Here is a 25,466-nt window from a genome sequence, read left to right as displayed (position 1 = left end):
TTTTGAGACTTAGAACCAAAGATTGACATCTTTTAGAATGATCCAAAACTCAAAAATACAAGATTTTGTGTTTGATGAAAAACAATAAACAAACAATAGTTTCGTCAACTATGCCTCAGTCCCAAACAAGTTGGGGGCTCGGCTATATGAATCCTCACTTTTAAACTCAACTCATCTCATCATCATAATTTTGTTTCGACCTAGAATCGAACCCTCGTTTCTCACTTGCTGGGCGCCTAAATTTCAGCTTCATAACCAAATCACCCAACAATAACAATAGCAGTTACAAAATATTGCCATATGCCTATATCCCACAATGACAACAACAACAACATACCCAGTAATATTCCACACTGTAGGGTCTGGGGAGGGTAGTGTGTATGCAGACCTTACCCCTACCTTGTGAGGATAGAGAGTTTGTTTCTAATAGACCCTCGGTATATCCCACAATGAATTTGGTTTTATTGTCTAGCATCACATTTCCTAAACTAGATCAATGGTGTTGGTTCCCAACTACAAGAAATCCCTCTACAAAACCCCTTAAAAACTCAAGCCTAATTTGCGGAGCAACGAGAATCAAGCCACGAGATAATGTCATTGAGCACAGTAAGAATCCTGTCATCAGGTTCACCTTCAAGAATGCAGTGATAGCCTCCTTCATAGAGCTTAAGAGTTTTGTCGCTGCTCGAAGACTTATCATACAGATACTGACTAACGAGAGGATCCGTCACTTTATCTGCAGCTCCGTGAAGAATGAGCATCGGGGATGCCACCTGCACGTGTCGTTACATACAAATTGTTAATTCCTTCGGACATAGCTGGAAAACAAGATAGTGCTTTGTCGATAAACGTGGAAATGTACTGACCTTTTCCACCTGCGATTCTATGTATTTTGTAGCGTTTAAGAGTTCAACAGCAGTTTTCACGCGTGTTTTATGCGAGTAAGAGATTACATTGTATGGAGCCTAGAAGAAAATGAAACAACAACTAGCTTTAGTAAACCATCAATTCAGAGCTGTGCTAAGAATACATTGAACACCAATGCGCGGTGGGCATTCTTTTGCTTTTTGCAACTATTAATATTCATTATCTCTTCTTCTCAAATTCGGCAATTCTCCATAGTTCATGTCCAGGCTAACCATGTATGCGAATAGTTTTTTCAAACTGAAGGTTAGAGTAGTCATCATTTGGCTAGTATTCTTTTTTAACTTAACATATTAGAGACTAAATAGAGGCGTTACCATTTTCCTTTTCTTGAACTCCCTGAATGCCAATTCTGCCAAATCTTTAGTAGGGACTATCTTTGCTTGTGGCGTAACGTTTGATACAAAAATCAAGACTTTCTGTAGGAGAACTGGTGGCGTCATGTCTTCTGCAATCTTAGCAACACCACAGGGTCAGCGAAATTCTAGCATTAAGAATGTTCAACTTCCAACAAACATGAAAACATTTGCAATATAAAAATTCAAGACGCACAGGATTTCATGGAAATGCTCAGAGGAACATGTAAATTACATGAAATAAAGAGGCCTGTGCATCTTGAATTTTTATATTGTAAATGTTTTATTTCTACAATGAATCATCCAAGATTGATACGCTGACATTTTTCTGGCAACAAAACTATTGCTTATTAGAATGGACTCTATTCGTTTCATATTGTATGGAGAAATGAGAAGCATTGCACAGGCCAACCTTGATACTTAGTGGTGAAAAAGAAAATATCTAAGAAGCCTTCGCAATAAACAAAGCTTTTCTGATAGAAACACCACATTGTAGAGAGAATAAATTAGGACAAATCTTTAAAGAAGCAAATGGAAACAAAAAAACAAACAGTTGGTACCTAAAAATTTGAAATTCTCTGGAGAATATTAGCATGGAGAATTTCACATGTCGGTAAGAATTTCAGGATAAGCATGCATCGGTTTGAAACCAGATTATTACCATAAGTCCGTAACTATTCTTGCAGGTCTCCCCTCATTAAGAGAAGACAAGACTGAAAAAGCAAAGAGGGCTAAAAATATGCAGGATTCCTGGCAATCAGCATGAGTATCAATTACTCAGAAAGCTAAAATTTGTTAACAGTATAGAGCAATGAATCAAAATGACGGTTGAGTGTTTTAGTATCAGTGAGTGACAATGAAGCAAACCGAGTTTTGTCTGTAAATCAATTATCTTTTTCTGGTACAACTTTGTGGATGGCCAACATAATTTCCACGAGTTAGCCTATTTTTCATTTGACAACAGTTGGTTACTCTCAATTGTTAACTCTTGAGTTAGCCTATTTCTTTTTATTTAGCTTATGAACTCTTAAGTCTTGAGTCTAAGAAAATTTAAGAACCTAAGATTCAAATGGAAGGCCGAAGAGACACGTAATATTTGGTATTCGGGAAATGAAGATGGATGATCACAAGCAAAACTGAAAATTATGCAATCTTTGAAACCATTGAACATATTCAAGTGTTAAGATACTGAACTTGTTGAGATGATCATTTTAACGCATTTTAGTTAGATGAAGAGAAATCCAGACATTCTGAACTTTTAGGAGAAAAGAAGGGGTGATAAATACATTGGTTCAGTTCACAATAAATATGTTCAACAAATTGAGATAATGGAGCTTGGAGATGACGATAATATAAGAAGTTAGTTAGTCGAGCTAAAGATAATATTACTTTGCACATTGGCGCAACAAGGACAACTCCATCCCATTGACGTGGTTCCTTTAGAAGAGCTTTCAGAGCAATTGCACCTCCCATTGATTGCCCAAATATAAAGCAGGGAAGCCCGCTAACTTCTGGCCTACCTGCTCCATCACAAGAGAAACTATCATTAAAATTTCACACGAGAAGCATACTCTAAAAAGAATTAGATTAAGTCGTGAAAAATACACGTCCAAATGTTCATAACACACCTTAATCGGTCATTGTCATTATCTATGAAATTATGACAGAGCACACCCTCGCTGCGACATACCTTTTATCTTCACATACTGCTCATTGACATTGTCAACTATACCATCAAATTCAGGAATATATCCGTGCAAACCATCCGAGAGACCAAAACCGGGATGGTCAATCGCATAGACTGCATAGCCAGAGGCCGAAATAAACCTTGCAATACCTGAATCAACAAATCATACAAAAGATTATTAAAGGCTACTACTTGTTGATAATAATGAACAGAGTCATGCTACAATTGGTTCTGGAGTTAAAGAGATAATAACGAACGAACCTTCAAAGAAGAAAGTGCAGGTATCACCATATCCATGACAAAAGCACAAAGCACCTTTAATTCGTACGCCTGGCTTTGGCAGCCAACTTTTACAGAAAATCTGTTGGCCTTTCGAATTTGTTTCATACCACTACAAAATGTACATGTGCAAATATTATAATTTGAAGAGATACAAACCCCTTTTCCTAAATAGGATCTTACAAAGTTAACAATTAAGAACCAGAGAAAAGGCAGCTTTTGCATAATTTTCGATCAAACAGACAAATCTAACTGGCAAGAAAGTTAAGTTTACAACACAATGTGCCATATATGTCCATAATCCCTAAACGTATAAGCCATTGCTATATTTTAAATAAGCCTTGATGAGTTCAATGGATTTCAGTTATGTTCTTTTTGCAGTAATTTAGATCTTCTTTCAAGGCACTGTCAACCTTCTTTCCTCTCTTTTTTTCTGCATTAGTACATATGAATTTTATTAAAATACATCGACGGAGGATGCACCAGTAAATTGACAGGGCATAAACTAATGAAGAGAAGTATCAATAATGACCCAAAACTTGGAAACTGAAGCCCTAGAAAAGACATGCTCTCAACAAATCATCCTAACATCACTTGCATACCTTTCTTTCAACAAATAAGAGCTGTCACTCATTTTTAATGAAAGAAAAACTAAGAGTAATCGGATTCCATAGCCGTGATAGTCGTGACTATTTCATAATCAACAAAGTCTAGACATCCAGGAAAGCTCTGCAAAACTTTTTTCCTTCTGTTTCACCATCTTTTTTGTATAATAATATGATATACGGTACCCACCGGCCCGGCTAATCCAGATTTGCACCGCGTAGGGATCAGAGTAAAGCGCCATTCCCAGGGCAAGAACCAGACTGTTTCACCTAACACACACATGCATTCCTTTCTCTCCCTCATCTTACAGAACCCATTTTCACTTTCCTAATTTGGACTTCATCCTTCTTTCAAACCAACCTCATCCTTCCTAATATGCAATCAACTTCAATGACATTGCAGACAGAGCAAAACTGAACCACAAAACTTAAAATCAAGATTTTTAATTTTCCCACAATTAGTCATGCACAAAACTCTGCTACAAACACAAAAGTATTATAAAATAAAGTAAAATACCTCTTCTACTCTGATATCAGCTGGAGCCATCTGCATAACCCCATAAAGTAAAAAACCAAAAAAATTTAGAAATCACTCCAGAAGTAAAATAGTCAAAATCTACATCAAAAAGTTAATTTTAACTCCAAGAAAACATAAAGACAGTGACTTTAACATAATTAAGACAAAACCAACCTTAAACAAGACATGATCAAGCTGCTATTTATGAAGTAAATGAATCAAAATCTACATTACAAAAATATTTTTAACTCCAAAAAAAACCCAAAGACTCTAATTTTAAAATTATTAAGACAACCCAACCATAAACAAGACATGATCAGAAGCACTTATGAAGTAAAATAATCAAAATCTACACTAAAAATTCAATCTTCAATTCCAAGAAAACCAAAAATCACTAAATTTAACATAATTAAGACAAAACCAACCTTAAAGAAGACATGATCAGAATCACTTATGAAGTAAAATAATCAAAATCTACATTAAAAATTTGATCTTTAACTCCAAGAAAACCAAAAAACACTAAATTTAACATAATTAAGACAAAACCAACCTTAAATAAGATATGATCAAGCTGTTGCTGAGTAGCAATAAAAGCTGATCGAACCCTTCTTCTAGCAGGAGCATGATCCAAATTCTGTGAAGCAATTTCATTTAATGCTTCACTTACACCTTCAATTTTTGGCTTTTTAATTGCCATAGTAATCACTTTATTCTTTGAAATTAATGGTTTACACTTCAAATTATGATGGAGAATAATGGGTTGGTTAATTTTCCGGTGAATGAATGAGAATTCAGGTGGTAAAGATGGTCGGAAAGTGGAAGTTAGAGTAAGGTCCATTTTATTGAATGATCATTTACACACACACACATAGTGGAAATGTGCTTTTAAAGATTCCTATATGTATTAAAAAATGGCAATAAGCCGACAGGTGAATAGTTAGTGCACGTTCGTAATGACTTTCCAATGTGTTACTATTTGGACCATTTTCTCTGTTATTTGATTAACTGAAAAACGTGAGCTTTGAGTTTTGACTAGATTTTTTTTTTTTTTTTACTTTTTTTAAATTTCTCTTTTTTGCTTTTAAAAAAAGATAGGCAAAAATAAATAGAAAGATCTTGTCGTAAGTGATGCAAGCTTGTTGGATTTTCGATGAGATCGTAGATCTAGTGTTATATATTCGTAAAGTATGCTTTAAAATTACTTTTAAAATAGTAAGCGCCTATACGCCTAAATAATAAATACTACTACTCTCTTTCACATTTTATATGCCAATGACATTATTCTAATGAGTGAAAGTATTTTATTTTATTTTATCATGTTTTAATTTAATTGGACACGAAACTTAAAAAAGTTAATAAAGTTATGAATTTTATGATTTTAAATCAAAGATGATATAGCATATGAAAATATTGTACTTAATCTTTTGGTCTTGAACATGAAAAAAATTATGGTCATGAACATTCGTAGGAGTATCATTACGTGTAAAATGGAAATATTGTAATTAATATTTTTAAAATATAAGAATTATTATTCTTTTTTAAAATAACAGTCAGAAAAATAAATTAAGACATGAATAAAAATGGAAAATGTATTTCAATCAAAATTCATCCTTCCTTTTATGGATTTTAATTTTTTTTTTTGACGACCGGAATTTTCAAGATTGAAAAACAAGAAAATAGAGGTGTTCACATTTTGTGATGCTCCGACCATTAGGTAGATAATCACATTGAGTTAAACTTCACTAAAATACATTTTAGGGAATAATGACAGTTCAAATTGGAAATGAGTTCCTCTTAAATTAGCTTCGTGGAATACCATGGGCACGACTCACGAGACGTAATCAACCATCCAAGATTTGAAATTTTTGAGTTTGAGATTCTAAAATTTTAAATTATTAAGTTTTAAACTAATAAATTATATTTCATGAATTTACAAGACAAATATAAAATATGAACATAAACTACTAAGTTCGTTTACACATGTAATCGAATAGCCTCTACTGATCAGTAGAAGGTGTGTCCTAAGATTAAAAGAGGGAAAATGACTTTCTTTATGGCGAAAGTTATTTTCCTACTTGTTATCTCATAGTAATTACTTTAACTAACACTTAAATATTATTATTAATTTTGTAGCAACCCCTCTGGGAGGGTACTACTTAGGAAACAAATCTAATTTCCTACTTACAAAACATTAAAAGAGATATTAATAAAAATATTCAGAATAATTTTAGTAGCGGAAGCAGGCTCAAGGTTCAAAGTGCAATATATATATATATATTTTTTTGAAAATACACCATAATTTTATTTTAAATGAAATACAATGTCAAAATATTAACATATGGTGATATAACCCTTCTGGATTAATCAACAGATTAAAACAACTTCCTAACAGATTTATACAATCATTCAAAATCACTACAAGTTTGTATTGTACATAAATTTCATACTATCGGGAAAAAAGAGAAACTAGTTTTCTCCTTTTCTACATATTTACAAGACAAAGTGTAAATTCAGCATATTACAAGACTTGAGTTATTAAAACACCCTAATACAATAAAATAGGTTACAAATTCAAGTTACAAGATTTTAAGTCTTTAAAATCCAACAAGCCTCCAAATATATATATATATATATATATATATATATATATATATATATATATATATATATATATATATATATATATGTGTGTGTGTGTGTGTGTGTGTGTGTGTGTGTGTGTGTGTGTGTGTATCCTGTATATCATGTATATCATGTACATGTCCCAAAACTATGCAAACCAAGGTGCATATGCAAATGTGATCTCCATAAATTCTCCCAAAAATACTACTTCACCCTGGCCATCTTCAGATTGCATCCCGAACATTTCCTACGATAGAAAACAACTATCGCTAAGCATAAAGCTTAGTGGTGTATAAACTTTAGGCTTGGAGTTATTAAATTCTCTAATTCCCCTTTTCAGTCATAGTTAGCTCAATTTAACATAATTTAAAACAAGTGAACAAATATATCAAGCATATCAATATCAAACTTTGAAGTGTTTCCAAATATCAATAACAATGTTCAAGAGTCTAGAAAGTGTATACTATCAATTTAAGAGAGTATACCAAATATCCATTTTTCGCCCAATATGTATGTCATGCCATCACACTAAGCATAATCAGATATCAAGATGGATCGAAGCCCCAAATCAAGTAGGATCAAAACCCAATAGACAAGAGAATCAAGAACCATATTAAAAATGGCTTCCTAGTTTGTACTTAACACGGACAAGTTCCATAATTCAAGACGAACTACAAATCCAAAGTCAAGATGGCAAAAGATCCAAATCAAGAGGCATGCCACGATGAGTGACAAAGTCACTGCCACAAGAAGGACAAAGTCCCAACAAGAATGCAAAATGATCAAACAATCCGTACGAATGGGCGATTTAGCAAATATCTTACAATACTTGATATAGTACGAATATAACAATATAAATTGAAGCCAAGAAAAATAAAGTATCAAGTTATTTCAACATATTCCAGCAAGTAAAAAGAGTACAAGTTTATACACAAACCTTGGTGTTTTACCACGAAACAGTTCAATCACAACTTGGGGACGTTCGAATCATCTACGCCGTAAACAAACCAAATCTGTCCACTTCCTCAAGTATATAATCAAGTATCTAAATAAGTTCAGCGATTTAGCAAGTCAAACTAAATATGATATTGGTGAAAATTACCCAAAAACGTTTGAAACAGAAATTCTGGACAGTATCACTGTTCTGGATTGTGACTCAGTTTTGAAGATCTACACGGACAAACTAGACTTTCTGGTCTTCACAAAAGTTGTAGATCTATGGCTTACTGTTTCATAACATCTTGAATCACCTCCATATCAATTTTGAAAAAAACGTTATGCTAAAATTACTAACAGCAGTACATTGAGTATTTCTAAAATTGGAAATCTGGACAGCACCTGCCCTGTACTTTCTGATCCTTTTTCAGGTAAATACCAACAAAACTAGATTTTGGTTCCTTCATAAAAGTTATAGATTTATGAAATAACTTTCCATAAAGTCCTGGATCACTGAAATCGGAGCTCTGTACAAAAAGATATGTAGAAACTTCTAGTAGGTGTCTAGTATAAAAACGAGTTTAGAAACTTACCAAGAGGAGCAACTTGATCTTCACCAAAAACGAAATTTGCTTGTTGATTTAGTAGAAATCCATGGTTTTTTTCATGAAACTTTAAATTTTCAAGTTTCTACGGAGGAGAGATATAGAGAGAGATAGAGAGAATGAGGGATAGATAGATAGAAAGAGAGAGATGGATTCTTTGTCTTGAAGAGTAGAAACAAAATGGTTACCCAACTACTAAATATTCTTAGATAAATACAAAAGGTTGGAAACCAAAACTTAATTATATATTATATTTAATAACAACTAGTCAAAATAATATTAAGTGTTACATGTAGCAACATCATGAAACTTCATTGTCAATATTAACACAACCTAAAGTAAGAAATTTTCATATATTGACCATTTCACATTTAGGAAGTGCAAAGTAAAATATTTCCTCGTTATAAAAATGCCCAATCAAGAATGCAAATATTATAAAATATTTTGGGATGTTACAACTCTCTCCCCCTAAAAAAAATTTCGTCTCGAAATTTACCTTGTACTAGTCCCGAAACAAATGTGGATATTGAACTCGCATATCCTCTTCTCGCTCCCAGGTAGCTTCTTCGCCTGAATGATTTCTCCAAAGAACCTTCACTAATGGGATTCTCTTATTTCTAAGCTCTTTTATCTCACGCGCTAAGATTTGGATTGGTTCTTCTTCATATGTCAAATCAGGATTAACCTCAATAGACTCAATAGGAAGAACATGAGATGGATCTGAGCGGTATTTTCGAAGCATAGAAACATGAAAGACGTTGTGGATCTTACCTAATTCAGGTGGCAAAGCTAGCTTATATGCAACCGGACCAATTCTCTCAAGTATTTCATAAGGTCCAATGAATCGAGGGCTAAGTTTACCTTTTTGGCCAAATCTCATAATCTTCTTCCATGGAGAAACCTTTAAAAATCCTTATCGCCCACCTGATGCTCAATTTCACGCCTTTTAAGATCAGCATAGGACTTTTGTCTGTCTGAAGAAATTTTCAAACGATCCTTGATGATTTTTACCTTATCTTCAGTTTGTCGCACAATCTCAGGACCCACAAATTTTCTTTCACCAACCTCATTCCAACAAAGAGGCGTTCTACATTTTCTCCCATATAAAGCTTCATAAGGAGGCATGCCTATACTTGATTGATAGCTATTATTGTAAGCAAATTCTATTAGGGCTAAGTGTTTGTCCCAACTACCCTTAAACTCAATAATGCAGGCTCGAAGCATATCCTCCAAGATTTGTATTACCCTTTCAGACTGGCCGTCCGTTTGTGGATGGAAAGCGGTACTAAAATTCAACCTGGAACCCAAAGCTTCTTGCAAGCTAGACCAAAATCTAGATGTAAACCTCGGATCTCTATCAGACACAATAGAAACAGGGATTCCATGTAGCTTCACAATCTCATTAATGTACAATTCTGCTAAACGTTCAAGTGAGTAGCCCATTCTGATTGCCAAGAAATGAGCACTCTTAGTTAGTCTATCTACAATGACCCGAATTGCATCATGATTTCTTTGAGTGCGTGGAAGTCCAGAAACAAAGTCCATCGTTATCCTTTCCCATTTCCATTCAGGTATTGACAAAGGTTGCAGGAGACCAGCTGGGACTTGATGTTCAGCCTTTATTTGTTGACATACCAAGCATTTCGAAATGAACTCTGCAATGTCTTTCTTCATACCACTCCACCAATAGTGCTCCTTAATGGTCCGATATATTTTAGTACCTCCAGGATGCATTGCATAAGGTGAACTATGTGCTTCAATCAAGATCTACTTTCTCAATTCATCATCATTAGGAACACACAACCTATTTTTATAAAATAAGGTACCATCTTTCTTTAATGAAAAATTTGATTTTCTTCCATTTTGGACTTCTTCAACCCGTTTCACAAGCTTCTCATCTAACTTATGTGCTTCTTGGACTTTCTCAAGTAAGACTGGCTTGACTTGCAAATTAGCAATGATAGAACCATTAGAATTAAATGAAAGGCAGACATTCATGACTATTAATTCAAGAATCAAAAGCAAATGACTTAGAGTTAAACATGCAAGGGAATTGCGACTCAACGCATCTGCAACCACATTGGCTTTACCAGGATGATAATCAATCGTGCAATCATAATCTTTGATGAGTTCAAGCCATCTATGTTGTCGCAAGTTTAACTCTTTTTGTGTACCCAAGTACTTCAAACTCTTGTGATCAGTAAATATGTGACACTTCTCTCCATATAAGTAATGCCTCCAAATTTTTAAGGCAAAAACAATGGCAGCAAGTTCAAGATCATGAGTGGGATAATTCAACTCATGCGATTTCAACTTTCGAGAGGCATAAGCAATTACTTTCCCTTCTTGCATCAAAACACAACCCAAGCCACGATGAGATGCATCACTGTATACCACATAATCTTTTCCTTCAGTTAGCAAAGAATGTATTGGAGCTTGTGTCAACAAGGATTTGAGCTTTTCAAAGCTCTCTTGACACTTGTCATCCCATACAAATTTGGCGTCTTTCCCCAAAAGTTTGGTCAAGGGAGAAGCTATAATAGAGAAGCCCTTCACAAACCTTCTGTAGTATCCTGCTAAACCCAAGTAACTTCTTATCTCAGTTGGAGTTTTAGGAAGGTTTTAATCAACAATAGCTTGAATCTTACTAGGATCAACCTTCACACCTTCAGATGATACAATGTACCCTAAAAAAGCCACTTCATTCAGCCAGAATTCATATTTGGAAAGCTTCGCGTAGAGTTGTCTCTCTTTCAGAATTTGCATGACAATTCGGATATGCTTATAATGATCTTCTCTATTCTTGGAATAGACTAAAATGTCATCAATAAACACCACCACAAATTGATCGAGATAAGGCTTGAATACATGGTTCATTAGATCCATAAATGCAGCAGGAGCATTTGTCAAACCAAATGGCATTACCAAAAATTCATAATGTCCATACATGGTCCTAAAAGCAGTTTTAGGAACATCTTGCTCCCTCACACGCAACTAATAATATCCAGACCTCAAGACAATTTTTGAGAATAAGCTGGCACCCTTCAGTTGGTCAAACAAGTCATCAATTCTAGGCAGTGGGTATTTGTTCTTGATTGTTACCTTGTTCAGCTGTCGGTAATCAATACAAAGCCTAAGAGTGCCATCTTTCTTTTTCACAAATAAAACAGGAGCTCCCTAAGGTGAAATACTGGGACGGATAAAACCTTTCTCAAGAAGTTCTTGCAATTGAGCCTTCAACTCTTTTAATTCAGTTGGAGCCATTCTATAGGGAGCGATAGAAATAGGAGTAGTTCCAGGGACAAGATCTATAGGAAATTCAATCTCCCTTTCTGGAGGCAACCTAGGAAGATCATCAGGAAATACATCAGGAAAGTCGCACACAGTTGGTATGTCCTTAAGACTTGGACTCCCCAATCGTGTATCGACTATATGAGCAAGATAGGCATCACAACCTTGACAAATCATCTTCCTTGCCAAGACCGCAGAAATAATATTAGATGACAATGATCTTTCTCCTTGAACTACCATGTATGAATATGCAGGAGTTCTAAATGTCGCTTGCTTCAACCTACAATCAACCAATGCATGGTGCCTATGTAGCCAATCCATACCAACAATAACATCATAGTCTCGGAAGGGCATTTCAAGCAAGTCGACAGGGAAGACCAGATTTTGAATTATGAATGGACAATCTCGGTAAATCCTGTTAACAACAGCTTGATGACCTAATGGACTCGTGACCAGCACATCAAAGTCAAGTCTCACAGATTTAACAGTATCGTAAAATGCAAGTGATGAGCAAACATAAGAGTGGGAAGATCCAGGATCAAATAATGTAACAACATATATGCCAAATACGTGAAATTTACCAGCAACCACGTCCGGACCATCCTGGTCATTCTTCTGTCTCATAGCATAAACTCGTGCAGCAGCTCTCGACCCACCAGCCTGATTAGCTACACTCTAGCTCGTTGCTTGCATATTTTGAGGTTTATCACTACTATTAGCTTGAGAATGAGTAGTGATGGGCTTTTGAACTGATCCTTCTGTATGTGTATAAGAAAGAGGATTAGGATTAGGACAATCCTTCACTTTATGATCCATACTTCCACAATTAAAACAAGCACCAGAAGCTCGTCTACATGCACCATAATGATTCTTCCCGCACTGTGCACAAGTAGGTGTATGAGTTTTGCCTTGGCCATAACTTGGAGTACTGGCAGTAGAAAAATTTGACTTATTCTGCTTATGATGTAATGATTTATGTGTACTCTCAGTCTTGGAATAATCAAACTTTCCCTTTTTGGATGGACCGCCATAATCTGAATTACCCTTCCTAAACCTGTTTTCTCTCCTACTAGCTTCTTCCTTGTCAATTCTTTCCCAAGTAAGTGCAGCTGAAATCAGCTTGGAAAAATCCTCAAGTTGTAAGATTGCCACTGATTTTCGAATGTAACCATTCAAACCTTCTTCAAATCTTCTGCATTTGTCTCTTTCACCATCAATAATACCTTTAGCATAGCGAGAAAGCCTGAGAAAGTTTTGTTGATACTCTGCAATAGACATACTCCCTTGTCTTAAATTTAGAAACTCTTTCTTTTTAGCATCACAATAGACAGGGGAACATATTTTGCACGAAATGATTTCACAAAGTCATCCCAAGTCAGCACCGGAGGTTTCGCTTTTGCATTTGGCACACTTACCCACCAATCATAGGCATCTTTTTGTAAAAGGGAGATAACATACTTAAATTTGGCAGCATTAGTACACTCCAGTTGTTCAAAGACCCTCTCCATGCGCTCGAGCCATTGTTCAGCTACCGTGGGATCTGTAGTGCCTTCAAATTCAACTCCGCCCATTTTTCTCATCTTCTCAAAATTCATTTCACTAGGTTCTGACATTGTCCCAGCTAAGTGACGAAAGAATTCAGCCATCTGCTGGAATGGGGGAGTCATAAATGGAGTATTATGACTCATTGCTCTTGGATTACTGCCCATTTCATTTCCACTAACACGAGGATGATTTAGGTCAGGCAAGGGTTCCTCATTTCCTCCCTGAATGTGAGGCATGACATTATACTGGGCCTGACTTTCATCAATGGATTCAACAGCTCTATTCGAAGAAGAGGCCATATTAAAAGTCCTATAAAAGATAAGATCACACTGCATTAGGGACATGTACATGATGCATATGCACACAGAATACAATAAATTAAATTAAACAAGTATGCAAAACTTTATAAACTCCAAGTCTTTTTCAAGAAAGGAAATAACAACAAATACTAGGTACTATCACAACAAAACAAATCCTAGAATCACAAACTGTGACTCTGATACCAAAACTTGTAGCAACCCCTTTGGGAGAGTACTACTTAGGAAACAAATCTAATTTCCTACTTACAAAATATTAAAAGAGATATTAATAAAAATATTCAGAATAATTTTAGTAGCGAAAGTAGGCCCATGCGAAAAGGTTCAAAGTGCAATATATTTTTTTTTTTTGAAAATACACCATAATTTTATTTTAAATGAAATACAATGTCAAAATATTAACATATGGTGATATAACCCTTCTGGATTAATCAACAGATTAAAACAACTTTCTAACAGATTTATACAATCATTCAAAATCACTACAAGTTTGTATTGTACATAAATTTCAAACTATCGGGAAAAAAGAGAAACTAGTTTTCTCCTTTTCTACATATTTACAAGACAAAGTGTAAATTCAGCATATTACAAGACTTGAGTTATTAAAACACCCTAATACAATAAAATAGGTTACAAATTCAAGTTACAAGATTTTGGTCTTTAAAATCCAACAAGCCTCCAAATAACATAAGTGTGACATATATATATATATATATATATATATATATATATATATATATATATATATATATATATATCATGGGAACCGGAGTTTCTTCTGTTTATATCATGTATATCTTGTATATCATGTATATCCAGATGTTCCAAAGGATGAAAGGCAGTAGGGTGGAGTTTGAAGTTTTAAAGAAAGCATTTGTTATGTGGATAATAGTGTTTTTGTGGCACGTATCCTTTATCTAGTGGACAAAGTTGTGTACTTGGGGTCTTTGTAGTTTGAAAAAAAACCATAAGTGGTAGGAGTTTTTGTATGAGGAGAATATGTGATGTATATTCTCCACTATGTTTGTATAGAATTGGCAAAGGTTTGTTTGGAGTATATATATTTCTTTAGCAGGAAGTCTTTAATAGGTAATTTGTGATGTACAAGTAGCCACAGAAAAGATTTCAGCTTATTCAAACACTTAAGCGGCCAAAACCAAGAGTTATTTACAACATTTGATTGCATTGTTTGGTTGTTGATCTGGAGTTGTAGTAGATATGCTGACTTTGTAGTACAGTTGCCGAGAGATGTTTGGTTCTAAAAAGATTGGTCAGGTTTTGTTGTGAATGAGATATAAATACTTTTGATTCGATGTACAGTATCAGGATATAGGGTTAAGGACAATCTATCCAAATATCACGAATGATTTGTAAGGATTGATGATACTGTTTGTTGTTCCTCCATATATTATAGAGGCCTGTGTATTGAGTTGCACAAACAGTTATTATGAGAAATTCAGTTGTCATTCCAGAGATTGATTTTTTTTTCCATCTCCTATGTTCCAGGAAAGCCCTGTGCGGAATAGTACATTTGCTTTGGTCATACTTTTTCATATGTATGAATCAACATGTTTAGCTTCGTGTTTCTTGCATGTCTATGTTCATTATGTTGATAGGGGGTGATGGGATTTGACCCGTCGGCACTTGAATAGTCTGAAACAAAATCGTTCAGGGATGGATTTGGTATTGCAGGTATCTACCATGCATTTAATGCACTGTCAATGGCAATCATTCCTAATTTAGATGAGGGTGTACATAGCTAATATTGAGGGTTTATGGAGTGGGTGTATATATCCCGGTTGGATATATTTAAATGTTCTTGGGATTGTTACCTTTTTTGGGCAGAAATATTTGTTGAAACAATTGTTTCCGTGGGGATAATGTTTTGGTCATTTATTTCAGGTGAGTTAGCAATAAGGTTGGAGTTATTGGGAAGATATTTGGTAGAAAGGTTATTTTTGGTGCAAAGGTTATTTTTTGGATTGTAGGGGCGTGATAGTGATTGGATTGTTTGGAGGGGTGTAGTCATGAGTCCGGAACCAAAATGTGGTTTTTTTTGACTCAAAATACGCAAATAAGTGTTAAAAAAAGTTACCAAACTATATATAACGCCACAAAAAGTGGCGCTATACAGTAACGGTAACTGCACCGTTACTGTATAGCGCCACTTTTTGTGGCGTTATATATAGTAAAACTGACACATCTTACATAGCGCCACTATTAATGGCGCTATACCCCAAAATCCCATCTTACATAGCGCCACTATTAATGGCGCTATACCCCTTATTAAAAATCCTTCCGTCTTCTTCTTCTTCTTCGTTTCATCTCCATTATTTTACTCCCTTTTGGTCCCCCCGATTCTGCCCCATTTTAAAAAAAGAAAAAATTTGGGTCCCCCCGGCACATAAAAGTTGAAGATTGGTGGTCCCACTGTCGAGTAGAGCTTCGTGTTATTGTGGATTCACTCTTCCGGAGTCAAAATTGCGATCTATTTACATTCCGAAAATTCTAAGTCGAGGTATTTCGATTTATTTTAAGTTGAAACTTTTATAACAATGCATATTACTTGATTTGTATGTGTTCTATTTCGGTTTGTGTTTATTTTTTCCGAAACTAGCATGTTAAATTTTATCCGGATTTAATTTTAGTGTTGTTTAAAAATATGTAAATTAGTCTAAAAAATGTGTTTGTTAATATCCTCATGTATATTTATGTGTTTTTATGCCGTTTAGTTTAGATTATTTTTTAGCGTAGTAAAATGTAGACCTTTTTAGCGTAGTAAAACGTAGACCCTTTTAGCGTAGTAAAATTTAGAGTCTTGTAGCGTAGTATTGTGTAGTATTTTAGCTTAGAATTCATTTTTTAAATTATCTTATATTCTAGCACGAAACCCATAATTATAAAATTTATATATATATAATTTTTACAATTAATTTATTAAAAAATATGAATAAAAATTATAAAAAAAACATAAAATTATTAATGATAGTTTGGTACCACTAGGCCTCAGAAAATCTAGCACGAAACCCATAATTATAAAAATTATATATATATATATAATTTTTACAATTAAGTTATTAAATAAATATGAATAAAAATTATTAAAAAATATAAAATTATTAATGATAGTTTGGTACCACTGGGCTTCAGAAAATCTAGCACGAAACCCATAATTATAAAAAATTTATATATATATAATTTTTACAATTAAGTTATTAAAAAATATGAATAAAAATTATTAAAAAAAACATAAAATTATTAATGATAGTTTGGTACCACTAGGCCTCAGAAAATCTAGCACGAAACCCATAAGTATATATATAATTTTTACAATTAAGTTGTTAAAAAATATGAATTTAAATTATAAAAAAACACATAATTATTAATGATAGTTATTAAAAATTATGAATTTACAGTTGACGACATGGATGCACCTATACATCCCGGCCCTCGGACGTCGGAGCTACTACCCCTACAGCCCCAGCATAGATCCGAGCATATATGGGGGGGAGAGTTGCTGTTGCTTACGCAGACTTTTCGGGGCAGGAGAGTGGATTTATTGTGAGAGTTTTTGACTCGTCCCCGCGTTCTACATCCCCGTGTGGTCCATCACCTGGAGGAGATGGGATTATATAGGATCATTAGCATTGGCCGGATACAGCTCGACTATGCTTTGATCACGGCGTTGATTGAGCGTTGGCGACCGGAGATGCACACTTTCCATCTGCCCATCGGCGAAGCCACCATCACACTCCAGGACATCGAGATTTTATATGGCCTGTCCACTGATGGCTTGCCAGTTTTACTGCCTGGGAATATGAGATATTTTAATCGGGATTCATATATGGATATGCTGCACAGGCTCACGGGCTTCAGGTCCGAGGACCCAGATGTAGCAATTGGGAGCAGTCGTATGCAGTTGGTCCCCATTAGAGACCACTTGGTGCAGATCCACGATACTATCACCGACGACTCAGCGGAGGTGGATGTGGAGCAATATACGAGGTTGTTGTTGCTCCTTCTATTTGGGGGGGTCTTGTTCCCGAACACTTCGGGGAACCTAGTGAGCCTCCGTTTTCTGCATCATATTGCGGACTTCGATGATACAGTCAGCTACAGCTGGGGTGGTGTTGTCCTATCATTTTTGTACAGGCAGATGTGCCGGGCATCTATGGGCACACAGAGAGACATTTCTGGCTTTCTGCCACTTCTACAGGTGACAACTTATTCAAATAATATGCCCTTTAGTTACAATTCTACCTAGTTATAGTTAATCTTTACGTCAACTTTGTATGTTAGGTTTGGGTGTGGGAGCGATTTCTGCAGCTTCGGCCACCTCTACCACAGCTACCGGCTAATGTACATATTCCTGATCTCCCTCTAGCTTGTAGGTGGGTATTGCGTCGTAGACTTGCACGAGAGTATCATGGCCATCATAATCTCCCCTTCTGTAGGGATGTGTTGGATTTTCTGGAGGACGCACAGGTGAATATCTAACTAAACTTACCAATTATTGTTTAACTAGGTGTTGCGCATACTAACGGTTTGTGTTATTATTTGATAGTTCATTTGGACGTCGTACAACGAAGAGCTGATAGGTACCCTGCCAGCGTATTGCATGCACGGCCGCCATATTTGGAGAGCTTCCGTCCCTCTCATGTGCCTCGATATTGTCGAGCATCATGCCTCAGAGCGAGTATTTCGTCCGTTTGGATTTCCGCAGCCTATACCGACTCGGCCTGCATGGGATCCTTTACATTATGAGAGGGATGATCGGATGAGGGTGGACGACACATTTATTGATTGGCTAACAGCGCAGTTGGGTATTTGGGACAGCCGGGGGGACTTGACCCCAGCTCCGCAACACTTTCCTATCGAAGTTTATATGGCATGGTACCACACTGTTTCCCGACTTTTTATCGGGAAACCAGTTCATCAGGTAGATGGTAGGTACGTCTCATACACCGGGAGACATGAGGCTCTGGTATGTTTTCTGTTATTATCAATTACATTAATAGTAATTTCGAGTCAAATACGTAGTTTATATTAAAAACTTTTGTGCAGGCGATTGGATTGCATACCGTATATCGTATGGGGCAGCAGATGCAGAGTTATGTCCACGATCCTGTGATCATGCAGGACTATAGTCGTCGCTTCATGGATGTGGCTGTCCAGAAACTGTAGCGAGGCTGATCGGATCAGCGTTTGGCACACCAGCCAGATTATGTTGACCCAGCCACGTACCAGCGAGGTCGTGGTATGCCACGAGGTGGTGGCCGACGAGCTGCTGCTTCTCCACGACGAACTGCTGGTGCCGGACGACGTGGTCGTGGGCGGAGAGGAGGTCCCCAGCAAGGGGGCTTTGAGGCTCCTGCTGATGATGTTGTTGCTGATATGGGAGGTGGCATGCATGAGACCGACATGCCGTCCTACAGCCTTGGCATTTATGACACTCCAGAGACGTCGCAGGTGACCCCATCGGGTCAATTCTTGATCACGGGCTCGGATTTTCAAGGAGTGGAGTTGGGTAGATATTTTCCTGGCCCGTCTACCACTGATGAGTCTCGACCGATCCGAGATTTTGATAGTAGGCACCGACTGAGTTATGGCAGCTCATCACATGTGCAGGTATGAGTTTATTAGTATTAATTTTATTACTGTTTTTACTATAACTTATTTATTTTCTTTAACTTTATTAATTTACTTTTTTAGGCTTCATGCGATGCTGCGACAGATGACTACATTCAGGATCCAGACACTATTATGGTAAGACAATATAAATTTTTGTGAATTGTTATGTAGTTTTCTATACTAAGTTTGATATTATTATGTAGCCTTCTACTGGACCTGACAGCACCACCGATACATGTTATCCTGTGCCGCATCCATCCATAAGGAGACGACTTGATGATGATGATCCTGATAGCGTACCCGGGCGGCAGGGGATGCGCCTCAGGCCAACGGCTACTTTGAGACACACCGGATGCGGGACATATTGATTCGGTCTTCCATTTTTATGTTTTTTTGGTGTAAATAATATTTTTGTATACATTAACAACAATATTTAATCGAATATGACAATTACTTTTTTTAGTTCTCATTCCGTTTTATAATATTTGGTATAGTAACACAACAACTTAAACTTAACTTCCACTTTAATTAAAATAAAATTTAGTACAACAAACAAGGAAAACATTACTACAACACAAACACAAACATAATAGGCCAACATAATAAAAATACATGAAATATGAAAATGACACTAAACACATACACGCCAATGCTCCATCCTCAGTTGTCATTTATTCTTCGCTCCAATCACTTAAATCGTTCTTCCATTTGTTCTTTTTCTTCTTCTAACTCTTTCACTCTCGCCTTCACCTCCGCAAGTTCCCGTTTATATTTTTCGTTGCGTTCCTTGTGTGCTTCACAATTCCATTCTGCTCTCCATTTTTTATCTTCCACCTCCTTCATTTTCTCCCTCATTTCTGTAATAATTCTATCTCCCTCCTTTTGTATTCTCTGCTGGTATAACCACATATTATGAAAATCATGTAATCTCTCCCTGTAGCTTTCCTGATAACATGATTCCTCAGCCCATTCATCAAATTCACAAGTAGGTTTATGTATTTCTTTTATGTGAAAATCATGAGAAACTCCTATTTAGAGGCCTATAAATTCTTTGAAAAGAATTCGCAATCTATTAAAGGTTGTTTGTCGATTATGATTTCCGAATATAAGTTATATTCATTCCAACTATTCAAATTCAAAGAACAGAATAAAAATATGATTAATACTATTTTTAAACAAATATGACATATGTATATATGCCAAAGAATAAATTGCATATGAAACTGAAAATAAATGATTCATAAAGGAAGGAAATATTTCCGAGAATTTTCATTATTTACTTAATGCAAATTCTATTTTCTAATTATCATTGATGTAAAGTGTGACAATTTGTATCTTACTCTTACATACTTGTTTTGATCCAATAGACGAAATTGACTTAATTAATTATGCCCATGATTGAATTATATATGTAATCAAACCCATTTGATTCTAGATCTATATGAATTATCACAACCATTAACTTTCGCATCGTACAAGTTCATAAACCCTTTTATTATTAAAAACGAGAACAAGTCTAACTGACTAAATAAAATAAATATTGCATACAATATTACTTACCATATTTGATATCATAAACAAAATGGATTATACTAACTCGTCTTTCAACTATAGATTATGAACACAACCAATGTTATGCCAAAAGATAACTAATTGCAACCAATCATCATCTAGCTTTAAACAACACTTAATTAACTAACAAAATAAACTGATAGCAGATTTTCCTTGATATTTCAGAATGTTCTATACCTGACTAACAATGTCATAGAACTTAACTAATAACCAACTTTCTGTCATATTCCTTACCTTAACAATTCAATCATAACTATACTTCAATGAAAATTTAGAAAATTTATCTTATTACAACACTTATACAGTCTTCAATGAAGGATATTTAACTTACAGTCATCCTATCAACATATATTTCTTATTTAATCAAGAAACAAGACTGAATTTTTAATTAAAGAGCTCCAATGAATAACAGACATTATTACAATTCAAACTTCATTTATCTGTCATGCTCAAACTCTTTCCAACATAGAATTTAAAAGGATATATATACCTGAAAATGAAGGTAGAAGGAGTAAATTTCAGCAGTAGCAGCAATAACAAAATCAGTAAAATATACCAATAACACAGCAAGTCTGAACAAGACCCGTTGACCCAGATGAACAGTGACAGAGACTTAAGAAAAATTTCAGATTTGGACTGAACAATATTCACAGGCAAACAACGGACAGATTCCAGAAAGAATGCATTTCAGATTTCAGTTTCTTTCTGTTTCGGATTCCTTATTTCTGATTTTTTGTTTCTGCTATATATCTGTTTCAGATTGTGTGTGTGTGTGTGAATGTTCTCTTTTCTATTTCTTTTTCTGTTTTCTTCCTCTCTTTCCTTTTTTAAAAAAAAATCTGAATTCTTTTCTTTTCTTCCAAAATCTCAGTCCTAAAAATCTCTCCTTTTTTTCAAAAATCTGTCCAGCTTCCTGTATTTATACAGGTCTGCCCCTTTCTTTTTAAGTGCTGCCTGGACCCCCTTTATCTTTTAAAAACAGAATATTTCCATTAAAAATCTGTTTTTCCACTTTAAATTCCATTAGGCTAACTTTTCCCTGATTTTCAGCAGCCCATTATCCCTTGTTCCCCATTAGTATCATTAACTAATAGCCATTAACACTCCATTATCAGCCCACTATTATATCATATTACCTTTACTGTTTTATCTGTTTCATACCCAGAAATGTCCCTGAAATCCTACTGTAATTACTATTATTACTGCCTTAAATGCAATAATCATAACAGAATTTACAAAACAGATTTGAAAATCTGTTCAAACTTAATTATCAAACTGATTTAACACAGTTATAACCAATTCTCTTAGGTTCTGGACTGAATCCTAAGAATGTAAACATTCTATCACAATTACATCTAATCATCATTTGTAAACTTGAACTCAAACTTGACAATATTACACTGGGTTCAGCACAATAATGCAAATTGAACTTATAATTGAACTAAGATCACACATACACAGGAGCATTGTCAATATACTGACAATGCCCTGTTCAGAAAACAACATATACAGCATACATTTGAATTCACTGATTCACAAACAATCATGATTTAATTGACGAGCATTAATCAATTGATTATTTACAACATTTGTCAATAATTAGTCTAAAACAATAGAAGCAGACTGTTTTAGTCAACATTTTCAGAAATGAAAATTCGTAATATAACTAATCGACGAACTTAATCGAGTCGATTACACACATTGTAAACAATCACAACCAACAGAAACAATTCACATTCGGATTAAGTAGACAGAAATGACAGAATTGATCAAAACAAATATGAAAAAAAATTTAAAAAGCTATTGACACAGACTAAAACAAACACAAAAAATACACGTATAATACACAAAAATAAATAGAAAAATACCTTTGAATCTTCAATTTTATTCCGACTCGAACTCAACTTGGATTTGGACTTTGTTTGAAATCAAACAGACCTTAGTCGAAGTATTTTCTACTGAAAATACTTTGACTAAGGTCAATTAAACCTCAATCTTTGTCTGAAGTGAAAAAGATTCCATTCTTGGAAAATTTAGGGTTTCTGAATGTTCGATTTGGGATTCAACCATTTTCTGGTCAGATTCGAGGGAAACCAAAGATGTTCTAGGCACGAGGGAGGCCAGGGGGGTAACTGGTGTGAGTTTGAAACAGATCTGGGTAATTTTTTGTTTGGCTCGAATCTTCAAAAGAAGATTCGAGAGGTTCAGAATTGATTCGAGCCAAACAACCAACAGATCCATACTCAGGATGACTAGGGGAAGCTATGGTGTTAACTAAGTGCCGTTTGGTTTAGATCTGAACTTGGCTCGAATCTTCAAATGAAGATTCGAGAATCTTCAGGGAGATTCGAACCAAGCAGATAACACATTTGGATAGAGGAGGTTCAGGGGGTTCTGGGGTGTTACTTTGGTGACCGGCGGCATTGATGCCGCCGGGTTTCAGGCGAAGGGGAATAGGGGCGGCTAGGGTTAGGGGTCTATTTGGGAAGATGATGAACAGGAGAGGATGGGGGGGTGTTTAGTTAGGGGCCGGGGTAAGGGTTTGGGACTTATATAGGGGTGGGGTGGATCGATATCGTCCATCCGAGCTGAGCAATAAACCTGCTGATATAATTCAACCTTCCCAACAAACTCATTACTTCAGTTTTGTTCCTGGGAGGTGGCAATTCTTGGATGGCTTTGATTTTTGATGGGTCTAGCTCGATGCCTCGTCGACTGACTATGAATCCCAGCAACTTTCCAGATGGAACTCCAAATGCGCACTTGGCAGGGTTAAGCTTGAGGTTGTACCTGCGAAGTCTTAAGAAGAACTTCCTCAAATCCCCAACGTGGTTGGCCTGATGCTTTGATTTTATGATCACATCATCCACGTATACCTCAATTTCCTTGTGTATCATATCATGAAACACTGTGGTCATTGCTCTCATATAGGTTGCTGTGAGCTGCTTGTGAAGATTCGAGCCAAACAAAAAATTACCCAGAAGTCATGCCGACTATCGCATTTTATTCCTTGCAAAAGAAAGGATCCAACAATTATAGTGAACTATAATTGAAGGATACATTTCAGGCCTTAGGTCCAACCACAGGTGAAGGGCCCTCCAGGTATTAATTCGATTCAAAGAAGGGTCCTTAATCACAATAAGTAAAAGCGGTAGAAAAATCACGTAACAAAAGGTATTTAATAAAAATCAAGACAATTAAGCCAATAATAAAAATAGTTAAGCGACCGTGCTAGAACCACGGAATTCGGAAATGCCTAACACCGGCGTCCACCTGGAGAATGAGGACAAAGAAGAGAAGAAGTCAGGCGTCCACCTGGAGAATGAGGATGAGAATTAAAGAAGTCAGGCGTCCACCTGGAGAATGAGGATGAAGAATTAAAGAAATCAGGCGTCCACCTAGAGAATGAGGATGAGAAAAGAAGAAGTCAGGCGTCCACCTGGAGAATGAGGATGAGAAAATTGAAGAAGTCAGGCGTCCACCTGGAGAATGAGGATAAAAAATTGAAGAAGTCAGGCGTCCACCTGGAGAATGAGGATAAAAAAATTGAAGAAGTCAGGCGTCCACCTGGAGAATGAGGATGAGAATTAAAGAAGTCAGGCGTCCACCTGGAGAATGAGGATGAGAAAAAGAAGAAGTCAGGCGTCCACCTGGAGAATGAGGATAAAGAATTAAAGAAGTCAGGCGTCCACCTGGAGAATGAGGATAAAAAATTGAAGAAATCAGGCGTCCACCTGGAGAATGAGGATGAAAAATTGAAGAAGTCAGGCGTCCACCTGGAGAATGAGGATGAGAATTGAAGAAGTCAGGCGTCCACCTGGAGAATGAGGATGAGCAAAAGAAGAAGTCAGGCGTCCACCTGGAGAATGAGGATGAGAAGAAGAAGAAGTCAGGCGTCCACCTGGAGAATGAGGACAAAGAAGAGAAGAAGTCAGGCGTCCACCTGGAGAATGAGGATGAAAAAAGAAAAGAAGCAGTCAAGGCACCCACCTGAAGAACGAGGGAATGAAATTGAAGTGTTGAAATCAAAAAGCCCGCTCATATGAGAAAGGAGCACACTTAGAATCAATAAAGCAGAGGAGTCCAACAGAATCCCCAGCAGAGTCGCCAGAGCTGTCGCACCTCCTTTCCACCGCGCCAGCTGGGCGCATGGGGAGTTTTCTCCAATTAAAGGACAGTCGAAACGGGATTTGTTTATTTGTTTTAGAGTCGCCACCTGGGAATTTTAAGGCGTCCCAAGTCGCCAATTATAATCCCTGAATCGAGGAGAATATGACTCTGTTTATTATTCTGCGAACCAGAAATCCTGAGTAAGGAATTCTGTTAATCCGGAAGAAGGTGTTAGGCATTTCCGAATTCCGTGGTTCTAGCATGGTCGCTTAACTGTTTTTATTATTGGCTTAATTGTCTTGATTTTTATTAAATACCTTTTGTTACGTGATTTTTCTACCGCTTTTACTTATTGTTATTAAGGACCCTTCTTTGAATCGAATTACGCATACGTATATTCGTGTTACAAAAATTTTGCGCAAATGTGTCACACGTACGTGTACACAATAACTTTTGGTAATATATTTAT

General features: G+C 36.0%; 1 protein-coding gene across 1 annotated transcript; it reads right to left on the bottom strand.

Annotated features, from left to right (window-relative positions):
• Window positions 1–5,244, bottom strand: LOC107768371 (caffeoylshikimate esterase). Its single transcript, XM_016587493.2, has 8 exons — window positions 4,919–5,244; window positions 4,369–4,398; window positions 3,229–3,358; window positions 2,971–3,117; window positions 2,670–2,800; window positions 1,242–1,379; window positions 867–965; window positions 1–773 (listed from the first exon to the last, which is right to left on the bottom strand). The coding sequence occupies exons 1-8, from the start codon at window positions 5,204–5,206 to the stop codon at window positions 555–557; spliced, it is 1,182 nt and encodes a 393-aa protein (XP_016442979.1). The 5' UTR covers window positions 5,207–5,244; the 3' UTR covers window positions 1–554.
• Between the last annotated feature and the right edge of the window lie 20,222 nt (window positions 5,245–25,466).

Source organism: Nicotiana tabacum, chromosome 20 (genome assembly GCF_000715075.1).
Source record: "Nicotiana tabacum cultivar K326 chromosome 20, ASM71507v2, whole genome shotgun sequence".
In the NCBI taxonomy this organism is placed as follows: Eukaryota; Viridiplantae; Streptophyta; class Magnoliopsida; order Solanales; family Solanaceae; genus Nicotiana; species Nicotiana tabacum.
Note: the sequence above shows the minus strand (reverse complement) of the source record. Positions and strands in the feature narration are given on the sequence as shown.